The sequence below is a fragment of the Passer montanus genome, unplaced genomic scaffold, assembly GCF_014805655.1.
Source record: "Passer montanus isolate IOZ18808 unplaced genomic scaffold, ASM1480565v1 scaffold54, whole genome shotgun sequence".
NCBI lineage: Eukaryota > Metazoa > Chordata > Aves > Passeriformes > Passeridae > Passer > Passer montanus.
In genome coordinates, this window is record NW_024370374.1 from 558015 (window position 1) to 574618 (window position 16604).

General features: G+C 40.2%; 1 protein-coding gene across 1 annotated transcript in view; it reads left to right on the top strand.

Moving 5' to 3' along the window:
* The first annotated feature begins 272 nt into the window (after positions 1-272).
* Positions 273-16604, top strand: part of PRMT3 (protein arginine methyltransferase 3) — a 55235-nt gene continuing 38903 nt past the window's right edge. The window contains exons 1-8 of the mRNA XM_039725039.1: positions 273-432; positions 1060-1142; positions 2192-2241; positions 3332-3434; positions 3863-4016; positions 7201-7342; positions 10346-10411; positions 16222-16343. Coding sequence (XP_039580973.1) covers positions 311-432; positions 1060-1142; positions 2192-2241; positions 3332-3434; positions 3863-4016; positions 7201-7342; positions 10346-10411; positions 16222-16343 — 842 coding nt within the window. The 5' untranslated portion in view covers positions 273-310. The remainder of the gene's footprint in view (positions 433-1059; positions 1143-2191; positions 2242-3331; positions 3435-3862; positions 4017-7200; positions 7343-10345; positions 10412-16221; positions 16344-16604) is intronic.

The window sequence follows — 16604 nt, forward strand, 5'->3', positions numbered from 1 at the left end:
TTTCCATCCTCATTGCTTCTGTGACTCTGCGGTTCTGTCAGTCGCTAAACCTTATTTAAAAGCTGACATTTAAAAGCTCGTGCTGTTCCCTTGAACCCTCCCACGGCAGCCGCGCCGCTTGCGAGAGACCCAAAGCCGGACGTCGGGACTGTGGCTCCGCGCCTGCGGGGCGGTGGCTGAGGGACTCTCCCGCAAGATGGCGCCGGCGCGGCCCCTCAGCTCGGCGGCGGCCGGAGGCTGCGGCAGAGGGCGCGCGCGGCTCCGCTCCGTCCCGCCGCCGGAAGCGGCGCGCGCGGGGCGGCGGCGGGACATGGATCCTGAGGAGGAGGTGCCCGAGCTGTCCGATGGCGAGGGCGCCTGGGACGACGAGGAGGAGGAGGAGGAGGAAGGCGCTGCCGTGGCCCAGCAGACCCACTGCCTCTTCTGCGACAGGTCGGGGGTCGGGGACCGCGGGGCCCCGTGAGGAGCGCGCTGCGCTGGGTGCGCTGCGGGCGCCGGGGCTCGGCCCGCGGGAGGGAGGTGGGGAATCCCTGCTCTGTAGCCTCGCTCTGTAGCTTGTGGATCGCATACGCGGCCTCTGTGGAGACAAGGGTGTGTTCCAGTCAGACTGAAGGAGGGAGTAACGTGGTAATCCCCTTCCCTCGTGCTGAAGGAGCGTGGAGGCTCTTCTCCTTTTCTTTTGCATCTTTTCCCCATAGCCACTATCGAGATGAGAGTTTTTATTTCGATGCAGCCGATCAAACTGCCCCACCCACCTTGTGCTGGTATAGTTTTTAGATCTCAGGTTTAACGCAGGCTTTGCTCTCAGACAGTGTTTGCGAGTTAACAGGATCTGTGGTTTTGTCAAACAAATTTTTTATCTTCGTTGACTTTTGTTTCAAAATGTTTGACAAATAAGGTAAAAGCTTCGTGAGGCATGTGAGCCAGTGCCTGGTCATCCTTTCTCCAAGGCAGGAAATGTGTTCTGAATTGCCCAGTAAGTCAGAACAGAGCACATATCACTCATAAGTTAGAACTTAATGTGTCAATATTGCATATTTATTAGTTTGTTATTTACAGGTTGTTTAGTTCTGCTGAAGCTGTGTTCTCCCACTGCAAAACAGAGCATCAGTTTGATGTTAGTGATGTGATCCAGAAACATGGTAAGTTTTTTCATGACTTGTTGTTTCCTTTTGTGGATGAGTATTGCATTTTAAATAAATTGCAAATATTAATTTGTTTCTAACTGATCTACTGGTTCGCAGCTGAAGCTTCCAAGATTGAGTAAGATGAGCTATTGAAGAAAAATGCTTATACTTTTTCTTTATGCTGGCTGCTTCCTGCATGCTTTTTCTACCAGTAAAGCTCTCAACCAGTGACAAAAGGGAGATTGATCTTTGCTGGTTTATGCTGATTCCTCACTGCCTACTTGATTGACCTGAACCAGACACTACATGATTGATCTGATCTGATCTGCTGGGAGCTCTTGCCTGACCAGTGATGCTGTTGTTGGGCTCAGTATTTAGCAGAGCCCCATGGCTTGTATCCAGGTGATCACAGGAAGGCTTACTCTCCTGTGTCTGCTAAATTCTTTTAGTTGATTTTCAGGTTGGCTGTCACTTGAAGCTGTCATTATACATTATATATTATAAGATCTAATCTGGCCTGTTTTCTGTCTAAAATCCAAGAAGAAGTATTTTGGGTTTATTTTTGCTGTTCCTGGGGAGAGAACACAGTTAAACTATTACTTTTGCCAAGGTGGCAATTTTAAATCAGTATTGGTAGGTATTCTTGAAGAGTAGCATCAGTTTACATTCCTTTAAGTTTATTCTTTTAAGAATATGAACAGGGGAGCACAGCAGCCTAAAATGTCATCAAGGTAGCTGGTAGGAGATAAGAGTGGCTGTCCTGATGGACTTGCTTGCCAAGTGAATTAAATCCCTGTCCATAGTTCCCATTTAGATGTGTTCCATTCTTAATTTATGGCAAATGTATTTGCTCTGAGCGTGAGGATTTCCTGGGTTGGTCCTAAAGAGAAGAAAAACATAGATGGCAAACTTAAGACAGGAAGAGTGCTCTAGGTAGTGATGTACACCCAAGGGGAAGTTTGAAACAATTACCAATTAAACAGGTAATTAGTGTTCACATAACTGTAAAACATGTGGTCTTTTCTGTAATAGAACTGCTCTCCCTTTTTTTTTTCCCCACTCAGGACTCGATTTTTATGGATACATTAAACTAATAAACTTTGTCAGATTAAAGGTAAGTGTGCCACATACTGCTTCTGTGTTCTGACTCTGGAGAAAAGTACTGTGCTTCAGTTTGCCCATTTCTAATAATTGCATGAGATTTTGTATTGAAGTTTTAGAAAAAGAAGTCATGGTAAAGTAGCTGTTGTTCTGTTTATCTAGCTATGAGGCTGTTTTAATTGTAAATATATTTAATTAATGTGGAGGTTTGTTTTCAGAAGGGGATGTTGAGATTTGCCTAAAGCCTCCATGCTGTGTAGTATCATCTTGTTTTATTCGGGTTTTTTGGACTTTGACTCTGCTGTCTCACTTCAGAAATGGGTTTACTTCTCAAGAACTGAAGTTTCTCAGTCCTTGCATGTGTGTCAATGTAAAAGCCTTTCCTGAGGGTATGAGCTGGCCAGACTCCTACTTAGTAAGGACAATAGCTGATCCCTTAAGTTACAGAACTTAAAACTGTTGAAATGATACCTGAGTCAAGAAAGCTAATGAGAGCCTACAGTTTTAAGGTAGGCCTTCATATATATTTTGTGTGTCTTGTGACTTTGTTCCTTCATTACTCCCTAAAAGTTTAGGTTAAAACTCAATACCATCTTATCTTACTAAGTAGTTTTTACTTCAGTCTTCAAATCTTAAATCATCAAGTAGTTATTTAATGCCTAACTGTATAGAGTAAACACAGAAAGGCAAAAACTGAAGTCCAAAACTGACTTCTCTTTTCTTAACCAAGTATTAACTGGTTGCAAACAGGAGAGACAATGCAGTGTTCCTGACTTCTGTTCCTACAGCACTGTTCATGTAAGAACACCTGACAGGATTAGTATCTTAGATTTATTGATTGGCCAAACACCTGAGTGAACTTGCTTCCCGAGAGCCGTGCAATCTTGCAAGTATCTTTCAATATGTGCTGTGCGTTAGTGTTTGCACAGAATTCCTTGATCCTGGAGCTGCCTGGGCTTTCCCAGCCTTTGCTACAAGGCTCCTTCAATAATATCCTGCATATTTCACTGTGTGAAAGAACACGTCTTTGCCTTGTTTTCTTGAATGAAATTGAAGGGCTGGTGTTTTCAAAGAAACAGTGTACATGTTCTTCTCCTGTCTAGAAACCAACTGGAGCATATTTGAGTTCTCTCAGCAGCCCACTGCCTTGGGAAGGAGAGGAATATTTGAAACCAGAACTGGAAGATGATCTCCTGCTTCAGTTTGGTAAATAACTGCTTCAGTATGACTCCTGCTTTGTGGGGTAAATGTGGTATTGTCAGAGTTTGTGACATGTGAAGCATTGTCAATGTTGCTTGATTTATGTATCTGAGAAAGTCCACATACTAATTATATCGAATTTAATTATATCTAAACCAAATGTCTCTTCTAGAAATAATCAAACACTGGTATTTAAGGAAGCCTGAACTCTGGATTTATTTGCCTTAACTTAGAGCCTGCTTCTTGCATATTTGCTTCTTCTGCCTGGGCTTGTGTTTTGTCATTAGCCCTGTCAAATTCAGTTGTGCCTTTTGTAAAACAACCAGCTTGTACAAAGCATCCAAAGACAGAAATAGCATGAAATGTTTATGATTTGCTGCAAATAGATCATAAACATGATTGGTAGGTATTCTTTTTCCTCCCTGTTTCATCAGACATAGAAGATCTTTGTGAACCTGTAAAAGTTTTGCCTTCTAATGGTTTAAGTGATACCATGGTGCTCCTTGAACAATTAAAACAGGCGGAACAGAGAGCCAGAGCCATGGAAGCAGCCTTGGCTAGAGCACAAGATGATCTTCAGAAAATGAAGTAAGTGTCTGAACTAAAGTTTTGGGTGGTTTTTATTTGATGTGTTTTAGATGAGCTGTTCATGTTCAAAGACAAATAGAAATGGAAGGAAGTAGTAGAATGTAGCTATGAAATAAACCCGGGGGTGGGACTGTAGGTTTGACTTGTGTGTTATAAATGGTTAGTATATGTCTGGTAGATGGTTAGTAGAAACTGTGCAAAACCCTGCACAGATTGAAAGGATGGAGTATGATTAGGAGATCTAAGCAAGCACATCACTCAGGATTTTTCCTTCAGACTACTCTTTGAGATACCTTTCTGTTAGTTCTTTAGATAGGAATTTAAACACTGAGGATGCACACACTGGAGAAGAGAGAGAGACTGGCAAATTAAATACAACATTCCAGAGATGTTCAGAGTTGGCTTCAAACAGTAGTTGTTAGTAGAGTTCATTTATAGTTTGGAGAAACTCTCAGTGAAATTAATAAATCAACTTTTTTCAGCTGCTTTCGTTTTTGGTATCAGATGAGGATAGTAAGAATATACAGTCAGGACATCCCTGTAGCTACTTCTAAATCTTAAAGTCTGCATATGGATTGATAATGCTCATGGATAACACAGAAATATAAACTTCATTTAAATCCCCTACAAGCATGATATTTCGAGATTACACTGGCTGGGCACTGAGGAACTGAAATTATATTTAAGAGACTTGGAAAAATAATTTATGTTCTTTTGTGTGAGAAGTTAATCAGCAAAACTTGTGTTGTAAAATACATTTGAGTGTTGTACATTTTGACAGTACACACTTGGAGCTACAGGTAACTAAGTACACCAAAATATATTAATGTATTCAAATCCTCTCAGCTGTGAACAATTATTTATGTCAAAAAGGATCAGTTTTGTCTTCAGGAGTTTGAATTTTGTAAATTGTACTTTACAGCACACAGTACTTTTCTGGTATCTCTGTGTACATTATGCTTTCATTTATCATAAACAGAAAGAATGAATGAAATTTGTCATTGTGCTTCAAAAACTCGGGGATATTTTCTGTGTGTCTTTTTGCCTTCTTTATGTTAACTTTCATTTAAAACAAAAGCCTCACAGGTTATCTGCAATTTCTTTTGAGCTCTCGAAACTTCAGTGAGGCTGATAGATTTTTTTTTTCTGAAGTTAGTATATCACGTTATCTGCACTTGTAAAGGGAGCCTTTAATTTTCCTTTCTCAATGCAACCTCTTCTATTCAGCAGGGGTCGGCTGGCAGCAAAAATAGCCAGATGTAGTACTGATGAAGCAGCACAGTTTTAAATTATGGAGAGATGAGTCAGTTGCATTGCAGTAGTCTAAATGCTGTAATTTAGTGGTTTGTGCTGGAGGTTATTCCACAGAATATCATCTGCTCTCTTTCAGGTAAACCTCTGTGAAATAACGACACTAACATTTCTATAAATCAGATCACCTCTGGCATGAGATGTAACTTAGAGATTTAAGAGCACAGGTTGCCTATGCTGAGTTTTTTAATCTGTCACCTTTATAGAGGTGATGGCTTTTGTTTTTACATATCTTTTTTTCTTGATTAAGGAGCCAGGAGGATAGCTCTGTCTTGGGAATTTCTTTGGTGCTTGTGTTGCATGCTTATATTAGAGGAACTATTGGCTTAAATAATTTTGAATTAAATAATTTAAATCTCACACGGTGCTAATTATACTTAATTGTATGTCATCAAATCCATTTTATGAAAGTTTCAAATTGTATCATGTAGATATTTGTATAAAAGTAAAGAAAATGCAAAGTACTGTGGTAAAGAGCAATATTAAAAATAAGATCCAGACTGTTTCTGTGTGAACAAATACAGGAAGTTTCTGAAACTGACAAAATTTCAATACAAAATCACTTACCATATTCTCTTCCCCATCCAAACTAGCTGAGCAGGGAAGTATTTGAAATGTCAGGAGTGAAATAGCGGTTTTGGTTTTGTTCTTCTATAAGGAAGATACTGGTAATGAGATAGTTCCCTACAGTTATATGTGAAGTTCCCATTTAAGAAAGTATGATCGCTGTTAAAGGTGAGTGTCAGAGACTTTGGAGTGGTCTAGGATGCAGCTTTTGTTGCTGTTGGACTGTAGACCTTGGAGGAATATTGTGTGGCTGAAGTGTGTTTGCTTTTTCACTTCATTGTGGGTGTAGTATGGTCTGCTTGTTAATATCTAATACTGTTTTCATTATAAACCCCTTGATTTGTGTATTTTGTCATCAAACCTGCTTTGAGGAATGAGAACATGGAATCACAGAATGGTTGAGTTGGAGGGGACCCTAAAGCTCATCCAGTTCCAAAGCCCCTGCCATGGGCAGGAACAGCTCCCAGGTTGCACAGAGCCACATCCAGCCTGGCCTTGGACACTTCCAGGGATGGGGCATCCACAGCTTCTCTGGGCAACCTGTGCCGGGGCCTCACTGCCCTCACAGTCAAAAATTTCATCCTAATATCCAGTCTAAACCTACAGTCTTTTGAGTTTAAAAGTCATTTGTCCTTGTCCAAAGTCCCTGTCTATATTTCTTGTAGCCCGTTTAGGAACTAAGGGGGACAGTGAGTTCACCCTGGAGGCTTTTTTTCTCCTGGCTGAGCAATCCCAACTCTCTCAGCCTTTCTTTACATGTTGAAGGAATGCAAGACCAGGGAGGAGGGAAAATAACCAGTATAAAATTCAAGTAATAAATTGAATTTTAAGCTCTTATTCCTTTTTACCCAAATGCCTCAGTTTTAAAATGCTTCCTTCTCCCTTCTAGTAGTCACCCAGTGTTGTGTGGGCTGCAGTTCTTGTGCTCTTTGTGTTGAGTCCATATCTGCATTACGCAGCCAAAACACCTTGACACTGCAGTGCTGGCTTTTATACCAGCAAGTGCAAAATAGATAATTCTGCCTTAAAAATAGAAACTACCCCCCCAGTGTTTCACTGCTGATAGTTGCTTGCTGTAAGCAGAGAGCTGGGCTTGCCTGGGGGTGCTGGAGGGTGTGCAGCGTTGCAGCAGCCCCGAGGAGCCTGCAGAGGGAGGATGTGCACACCTAAAGCTGCTCCCATTGTTGCCCAGCCCCTGGGCAGCCTGGATTCCTTCCTTCTCCCAAGCCCTTTCTCCCCCCCTGCCCAGCCTCCTTTTCATGGTCCCATAAACACGTCTCAAGGGTATATTTCAAATTGATTACAGACAATTTGCTCAGGATTTTGTGATGAACACAGATGTCAGGAGCAGCTCGTCATCCAGCGCCATTGCAGACCTTCAGGAGGACGAGGATGGCGTTTACTTCAGCTCCTATGGGCATTATGGGATACACGAGGAGATGCTAAAGGTCAGAAAGTCATCGCCACTGCACCTTCGTAGGACTAGAGAGGAGAGGCGGAATGAAGTGGGCTGTGTGCCCATAAATATACTGCAGAGCAGCTGCATTTTTAACCCTTTCTGTCCAGGAGACGTTTTTTGTGGTAGTAAGGCTAAGTGATCATTTTTCAATTTTATTTCCTTTGTGTAAGTTCTGTTTCCTAATGGAAGCATTAGGAACAGAAAATTATTTACAGTTATGTTTGGTAGTACAATACCTGTGCCACAGCCCTACCTTGCCAAAAGCAGTTTTTTCCTACATGTTTAAAACATGAAGGATAAAACATAGTACAGACAATGAATGTTTTTGTTTAGTTTTACATTTTCCTTATAATTGAAATTTGTTAGTCAAGACCGTTTCTCAAACACTGTGGTTTTCTCTTGCACTGGGTAAACAGAAAATGTCACTTGTGCATGGTTCAGTGTATTGATAGCATGACATTGAACTGTCATACTCATGAACGTGCTGGAGCAGTTCCTTTCATATGCTAAAGATTAAAAAGCAGTTATGCTTAAAACTTCTCAAAGGCAAACCCTTTTAATTTTAAAATAAGAAAAAACAAGCACGATGCTCAACAGCTTAAAATTAACTTGTAAATTAAAATGTCTTAATGCTTCCTTTAAGAGAAAATGTCATAGTTATGAGACTTATAAGCAGTTTTATAATTTTAAGGCATAAATAAATAAATATTCCTGTCTAAAATCGAGACAGAATACAGAGCTTTGATTTTGTGCCTGCAGCGGGCGTATAAAGCTTTCAGCTTTTTAAATCATTTAGTGGCCCCAATGCAGGAATACACATGAATATGTGTTAAGATAGTGTGACTGTGAGGTTATTATTGAGGGCAGGAGATTTTACAGAAGCGTAGAGATGGCTGCAGAAGTAGAATAATGTTTTCTGAAATGTGTAGTCTGTAGAAATACAACTGAAATGTAACTTGAAGATAAATAAAAATGATAGGTGTTTGGTTTTGTAGCTGTATAAAGCTGTCATTTGAGATAATGTAGGCTATAGGATGAGGAAGCCTTTCTGTTGGCAAATAAAGTTTACAATAATTCTGCATCTCTGCACAAGGAGATTGGTACAAAATTGTATTTTACTGATTTAAAGTTATGTTTGTCGGAATGCTTTTAAGAAGACTTTTGGCTTTCCAAAACATAGGAAAAGGATTGCTTTTATTGTGTGCACATTGAAATTTTTTCTCTATGCTAGGCATTCATTTTTAATTTTTTTTCCTGTTTACCTTATTTACATGAATGTAGTGGCTTACTACATGAACATTTGTAAGAAAGCAGTCTTGCTGTCTGAATTGTAAGCCCATTTCTGAAACTGTTCTGTCTTGAAACCTTTTTTGTCCTTGTGCCTGGTAGTGGTAAGACAAAGTTTCAGTTTGGGTTTTTTTCTGCAAATACTTCAGAGGTGGAGCAAGAATATTGTTATTTCACACCTGCTGAGTCACTGGTGTTTTCCTTGCTCTGCCTTTTTTCTTGAGAATTTCTTGGCTGTCATCTTAATTTTTTTTTACCATTTTACTTAAACCAAGAAAGCATTACATGGAAAAGTTGAGTGGGAGAAGGGGATTGGTGAATAGAGATCCAAAGTGCTTGGCTGTGGCTGCAGCTGCTTTGAATTGAGGCAGTGCTGAAGCCATGTGAGGGGCAGGATGCAAGGCTGAATGCTTTCCAGGTGGCTGCTCTCTCAATTGATTATTTATTTTTGGTCCTCCCAGCAAATCCTATTATACACTGCAGCAGAGGTGAAGTACTAAAAATAGTTGCTCTGAACATCATAGCAAACCAGTATGGTTTTAGAGAGTCATGGTTCTGTTATTAATGTTAATTATGCAGGATTTTAAAGCAGAATTTTCTAAAATAAACCCCAGCTGCTTTTTTGGTGTTGTGTGTGATATTATTTTTACACATAGAGCTGGATTTTAGGATTTTCAAGCCTCAAAATAATTTTTTGTCTCCAAATTTTTTATTATCATAAAAATATTCCTGTCACTGTTTTTGATCTTATTCTTTTATTAAAATTGACTTGTTCTTTCTCACTGTAGAAAATTTCTGTTTCTCTGTTATTTCTAGAAATACTTAACTTGCTGTAGTAGAAAAATCCCCTAGATTTAATAAAAGTACTGGGATTTTATACTTCAGCATTTTCTGCACTAGTCAAAAAATGGCTGATTTTTTTTTTTATTTGTCTGGAACACGAACTGCAACAGCAGCTCCAAAACCTATACTTGGCTGTCAATTTGTATACCTGCTGATGCATGTTAAGAGAATCAATGTTTTAATAGATTACCTTGCTGGTAATCTGCTGCAGGCTTTTTTATACTAAGATACTATATATGTTTTGTTCTAGGCTTGAAAATATTCCAGCTTCTCTGGCCCTGTTGTGTTTCAGTCAAACTTATTTACTGTGTTGGACTTTCATCAAATGGGCTGTATAGCTTTAACTGCTAGCTTGTCATCAGGATTGCAAATCTGCAGCTTGTTCAGAAATAAAACCAAGTTAATTTGATGCATAACTTTTTTTTTTACAGAAATCTCCATGTCACAGGGGTGTCAGAGAACAAAATGATACAAAACATTTTATGAGCTTGTGACTCAAATTTTCATAATTTTCTGTTTAAGTTGGTTTCTATTTCAGTTGGTATAATATTGTCACTCTATTATTAATCCTGATTAGTGATGAACAGATATTAAGATCTTTGAGACATTCAAAAGAAAAGGCAGAATCAGGAAACCATGAAATAATTCCTTATTTTCCCTTCAGCTGAGGCAACTGGCTTCATTTGCTGCAGTAAATTCTGCAATATTATCATACAGAAGTGTCATGATTGCAGTGCCCATGTAAGTACAGCATGTGTAAAGCATGTGTAGGCCAAGTTGAAAAGCAAGTTGTTCCACATTTTTTAATTTTCTGCTGTACCTAAGTAGGAAAAGTGAACCCTCTTTGTTCTTTGACTGCTAGGATAAAGTCCGTACGGAGAGCTATCGTGACTTCATCTATCAAAACCCACATATCTTCAAGGACAAGGTGGGTACGGCTGCTCAGGAGATCCAGTAATTTCTGTGGTTTATTTTGTCTCAAACAGTAGAAAACCTGCAGGTTAGCTACTCTGTAGTTCTGGGAATGGAGAATCGCAGTGCCAGGATTTGATCTAATGCGGTCTGGCTTTATTATGTGGTGGAGAGCTGTTGAGCTGCTGGAGGGTGCAGCGTGCTGATAAGAGCAGTGGTGATCTCTATTGTCATTGTGCTGTGTGCCGTGGCGGGGAGCTCATTAATTATCTTGGCGGGGTGAAGTTGAGCCTCTCTTGTCAAGGATATTAGGTGGAATCTCTCTGAGGGCTCTTTACCAGGATTAAGTGAATTTCTATGTATGCCTGATACAGTAAAAATGTCCTAGAAGCCCTGTGCAATTAGGGCTGGGAAAGAATTCATGTAGTGCTGTTTCGTGTCTCCATCTCTCTGGGAGCCTCTCAGGAACCCTGGCCAGCCCTGGGTCAGCAGACAGCGGGGGACAGCCCCGAAGCAGCTGACAGTGGTGGGGACACTCTCTGGTGCCCCGAGGGTACTGAGGGCAGCTGGGCTAGTGCCTTTGCAGCAGAAGAGACACTGGAGACATCGGTAGAGGATAAAAGGCCGACTCTCAGCAGGGAGCCAGCCCAAGGTTTATTCCAAGCTCCCAGGGAGCCCCACACCTCAGTGGTGCCTCTTGCTCAGTGACCCCGGGAGCAGTGCCAAGGTTACATTTTTAGAGGGGGAGGAAACCAAACGTAGATACATTTGCTGACCAATAAAGGCCCTCCAGGGATGAAACCTTAGGGAATGGACATTTGGGATAGCGTATAAAATAATACTTGGGGGCTGATTCCTGGCCTCAGACTAATCACTCAACAACTTGGACCAAAAGTCCTAGATAGAGGGGATGGGATGCTGAGTGACTGATAGAGAGCCAGGGTGGGGATTTGGGGATGACCTCAACACAGGAGAATGATTATACAGGTAGAGGAAGGGGTTACAGTCAGGGGCAAACCATTTGGGAAAAATAAGGGAATACAAAACCAAAACTATTACAAAATATTACAAAGTATAAAAGCACACTACAACAGTTATTATTAAAGGGCTTGGAACTGCGAGTTAGTACTTCATTTGCAGTGAGGAGGGATTTCACTGATAGGATCTTACAGTGATTATGACTCCTGTACAGTAATAATCCTCTTGTCTTTTGTATTTTTGCTGGCTGTTTCTAATGAGTTTGTTGTGTTTTGAGCTTATAGAACCACAGCATGGTTTGGTTTGGAAGAGACCTGCAGGATCATGCTGTTCCAATCTTTCTGTCCTGGGTGGGGACACCTTCCACTAGACCAGGTTGCTCAGAGCCCCATCCAACCTGGCCTTGAATGTTTTTTTTTCAGGAGTGAGGCATTCACACCTTCTCTAGGCAACCTGTGCTGGGGCCTCACCACCCTCCCAGGGAAGAATTTTTTCCTAGTATGGTATCTAGCCTACTCTCTTTCATTTGAATCCATTCCCCCTTGTTCTCTCACTCCAGGCCCTTGTGTCTCTTCATCTTTCTTTTAGGCTCTTTTCAGGTACTGGAAGGCAGCAATTAGATCACCCCAAAGCCTTCTCTTTTCCAGGCTGAACAATCCCAATCTTCTGAGCCTTTCTTTTTAGGAGAGGTGAGAGGGATACAGTTCTGTCCTGACAGTATTTCAGTGTTTAATAGTGCCTATTCCCTGTATGTCTTACCTTAGTTTTCAATTGACAGCTGTAACAGAAAAAAAATAGTAAATAGTTTTCTTCCCTTTTTGGCCTCAATTCGTGTCACAAGCCTGTTTCTACTAAACATTTCTAAACTTTTTGATGATAGTGAGAGAACAAGCAAAAGTGTCATAGAATTATGCGCCAAGTGACTGCGTAGGTGGGCATCTCATCTAACAAAGCAGAAAGATCAATAAAGGAAAGAAAACTTCCCCTAGAGAAATTTAGTTTCACAGATGCCCCTAAAATTGATAACTGCAGGTTTTCACAGGTTAAGACTGATCTGAATTTAGACAAAATGTGAGGCCTTGTGGAACAGAAATTTTTCATGATTGATAGTGCGTCTCCTATGCTGTATGGACACGCTGGGAACATTCAAAACAAAACATGGAGTAACTGTTAGAGTCAGTGTTCCTTCAGCACCAGGAGTAGATTCCCATGCTCAGGAAACTGCTTAGGCAGTGTGTGTGCTTACTCTGTTGTAAAAGCATTCATCTTTTCTGAAGAAAAGCTCAAGTATCGCACCATCTACAAACTGATTTCTGAACGTGGTTTTTGCAGCAGTTTTTCGATCAAGGTTACCTCAAATTCATGGTGTATCCAAACCCATCATGGTGCGTGGAAGTTGAACTGAAAGACCAAATCTTGATTGCTTTGAGTTCCCAGTATCCCCCACCCTTGTGACCAATGTCCCGCTTAACTTGTGTGTCTGGTCAAATGATGTAGCTTTCTCTTGGTACATTACTATGGAGAATAAATGGAGTTTTCTGCAGAAATCTGGCTTTGAAGTGACATCTGTTACAGACTTCTGCTGAAGGAGCTGTGTAGCATACTTTACTTAATGTATTGTATAATGCTCTCAGGACTATGCTAATGAGTGAAAATTCCAAAGGCTTTTTTCCCTTTAATTTTAATAACAATTAAAAAACCATGTGGAAAAAGTATGGTATTGCATTTCCTAGAACTCCCTTATGGTATTCCTCCCTGGAAAATACATACTGATGCTTTTTGGTTTGTTCTGAATGTACAGTTGTGAGGTAGTTTGGGAGGAGCTTGTTCAAAGAGCTGAATTTTTATACTCACTTTTGATGCAAGTCTGCATCCTAACCTTTAGGATACTAAAGAGGTGTGATTGCTTGGTGATAACAGAGTATCTAGGTTTGTTTGTTATGCATATTTTATTCAGAACTAGCCAATTTGTTTGTTCTGTCTCAGCTTTCAAAATAAATTATTAAAACTTGAACAAATCCTGCTTGCTGCCTTTGTTTTCAACCTCTCAAATGTATTTGAGATGAGAATGGGACAATTCAGATTACGTGGCAGGAGTGATGAAGGTGGCTGTATTCAGTAAAAGGAAGTGTGGTCCATTTTACAATGACAGTATTTTTGGGTGGAAAAATAATTTAGTAAAGCACTGTTGCCATGCTTTGTTTTTGTTGTAAGACTGAAATCTGAGGCAAGCATCAGTGCCATATTCAGGGAATTAAATAAGCTTTTAAACTACTTAGTGTCCTACTTAGAGTTCATTGATGAAATTAATTTAATTGGCCAAAGTGCCTGGCCTCCTGTTTTTCTGAGTTTAAAGCAGGATATCAGTTTTGCTTAGACTGCAGAGGAGGATGTGAAGCTGCAGTGTGTTGCGGTGTAGTGAAATCACCCATCCAGCTGCTCCAGGTCTTTGGTGAGAGGCCATATGTGATCACTGCAAGAATGTGTGGGCTGTAGACCCTTGTGCTAAGGCTAATTGATAATCACTCTGCTTGTCTTTCCCTTCCTCACACGTATTCCAGCTTGTGTGTTTTCCCTCCAGTGCCTCTTTTCCATCCCATCCCCTGCCTAGGCTAGATGAGTTCCATCTGGGTTTTTAAGTGACCGGGGCAGCTGTCCAAAGTGGTGTCTGTTTTGATTTTTTTCCAATTTGTGGTGATTGCTCTCTTTCATGCAACTGTACATCAAGATGATTCTTTCACAGTGGTTTATTTTTGGCTGTGACTTCTAGCTGTCATGGCTCAGTGATTTTGTTAACTACCATAGGTGAAATGTTAGGTGATGTTGGAGGGTGTGAGATTTCAGCAGCTGCAAGAATATTGATTTTTATTTTCTATTCCTGTCTCCAGCAGATTCACAGTTTAGGGATTTCTGTAACCATAACATGCTCTCACTTCTTAGTTACAGAATTGACTCCTTTTGAAACATAGCTACAAAAGAGTTGCAGGTTGAACAAATAACTCTATGCACAACTTCCCTCTACTCAAGCTGCTGTAAAAGGTCATAATACTGATGGGTTTTAGTCTGTTTCCAGGTTTTAAGTGGCTCTACAGGGACAGGTGGTAGTCAGTGCTTCAGTCACTGCTTCCCAGACCATCACAGCAGCAGCTCCCTTAAGGAGCTCTGCTAAGGATGACCAGCTGGTTTTTGTTCATGCTGGCTTCAGGATCATTGTTCTGTATCCATCCTCGGAATGTATAGAATTGTATACAAGGAAGGCAGGCAGACCTGAGGTGCAGAGCATTCCAGTATTTGCTTTGCTGCTTTTTGTCAGATGAAATGCAAGGTTTTCTTGTGCCAAAGCAAGAGTGATCAGTAGCTGATAAGCTGGAAAGCAGGGTGCATTATTGCCTTATTTGTTGTATTTTTAAAAATATTTTGTAAAATGGGATTATAGTTTTCAAATATGGGATTGATTAGTGAGGGATTTGGTGCCTTCTTTGGAAGAATGTTTAATGTAATGAAAGCTGTGAGAGTAGGTTTTACGGCACTCTGTGCTGTGAGGAGAAAAACAGTGAAATCAGTTTTCCTTTCTAATAAATTCTTGCTATGACTGGTAATTCTGACTCTGTGTTCTTGTTAATTTAAGTGTATTTTAAGTTGGACTTTCATTTTTCGGTCTTATGTATGGGAAAGTAAGTTCTTTCTCTACAGTTCCCAATTCTGTTCATGCTTAAATGCTGTACATGATATGAGCGGCTCTACACAGTGTTTAGAAAACTTATTTTGATTTTCAGACTTCAGAACATTTTTGGGTTTTGTGGTGTGAGCTTTTTAACGCCATTAGTAAAGCTTAGCTATATCAGATATGAGTCTAACAATAAGACCATTGATGATCTGGCCAATGCATTAAAATACACCCTCAGAATCTCCAGAGATGCCTTTTAGTCCCAGTAATTCTGTGAAAACAACAAGCATGGAACTCAGCTTAAAAATCTGCTGTAACAGATTAATTAGGTTTTTAGCTGTTGGAAATTTCCAGCAGGTACAAGAAATACATTGTTATAATAGCAAGGCTGAAAAATGCTACTTGGTAAAATATCTGTGAAGCTTAAAACTGCTGGCAGCTCAACTCCACTTAGTCATAAATCCAGTACTCTTTTCTTAGTTGCTTCACATTTTTTAACTTTTCAGTCTTCCTGTAGTAGCTGATATGTGATATACAAAAACCCAGGCATTTCCATGGATCTTATGGCATACTTCTTCCAGCTGCAGTGGTGAAATTCACTCTTTCATGAAAACTCTAAGGATTCCATTTTAACTGGATTTTTTTTCACTCTATTTTGATTATAAATAGTGCTAAACAGAAGATATTTCTAGGTGTTAAAACTGTGCCAGTGACCATTTTAAAATGTAGTCATCGTGAGCCATAGCTGTTTTGTGGCAGTGTTACGATATTTGGCAAAGGATTCCTAAATAAAGTTTCTGGATAGACTTTTAATTAAAAACTGCAGCTAGAATATGTTTTCTCAGTTCAATTATTAGTGATTCAGTGATTAAAATTGCTCAGGCTAAAATTTCCTTTTTTTCCTCTTCATATAACATTTCAGGTGTTTCCCACATAATTGCTTGCTGTTGTTTCCCATGTGAGCAGGTTAATCTGCAGCAGGAATTAGTGGGCTTCGTGGTCTGCCTGGAAAAGGTGGTAGACTGGGAGTTAGAGCTGCAGTTTGACTTGGGTATCTCTGCGTGTAACAGTAAGACTTTTTGCCTTCTGCTGGAATATGCTATCTCACTGATGTAGAAAGAAGTGTAGGAAAATCATAGCAAGGAAAATAAGATAATTTTGCTTTCATTTATTCCTTTCAGGTGGTTTTGGATGTTGGCTGTGGAACTGGAATACTGTCCATGTTTGCTGCCAAAGCGGGTGCCAAGAAAGTGATTGGAGTTGACCAATCTGAAATCATCTATCAGGCCATGGACATTATTAGGTAGGAGAAGTTGTGGTTTTTAGTTTTCTGTTTCTTTATGAGAATTTAAAATAATTTCTATAATTTGTCTGTGTTGCAGAAAATAAAAGACCTACCCTGTCAACTGCTCTCTCCTAATTCAGCAGTGCTGAGGGTGCCTCTTGTCCATTTAGGTCTCTAAAAGTGTTCATTAGTATCAGAACTAGCACTGAACCCTGAGGGACACCTCTGGTACCTGGCTACCAGTTAGGATTTGTACTCCTCCGCTCAGCTCTTGAATCT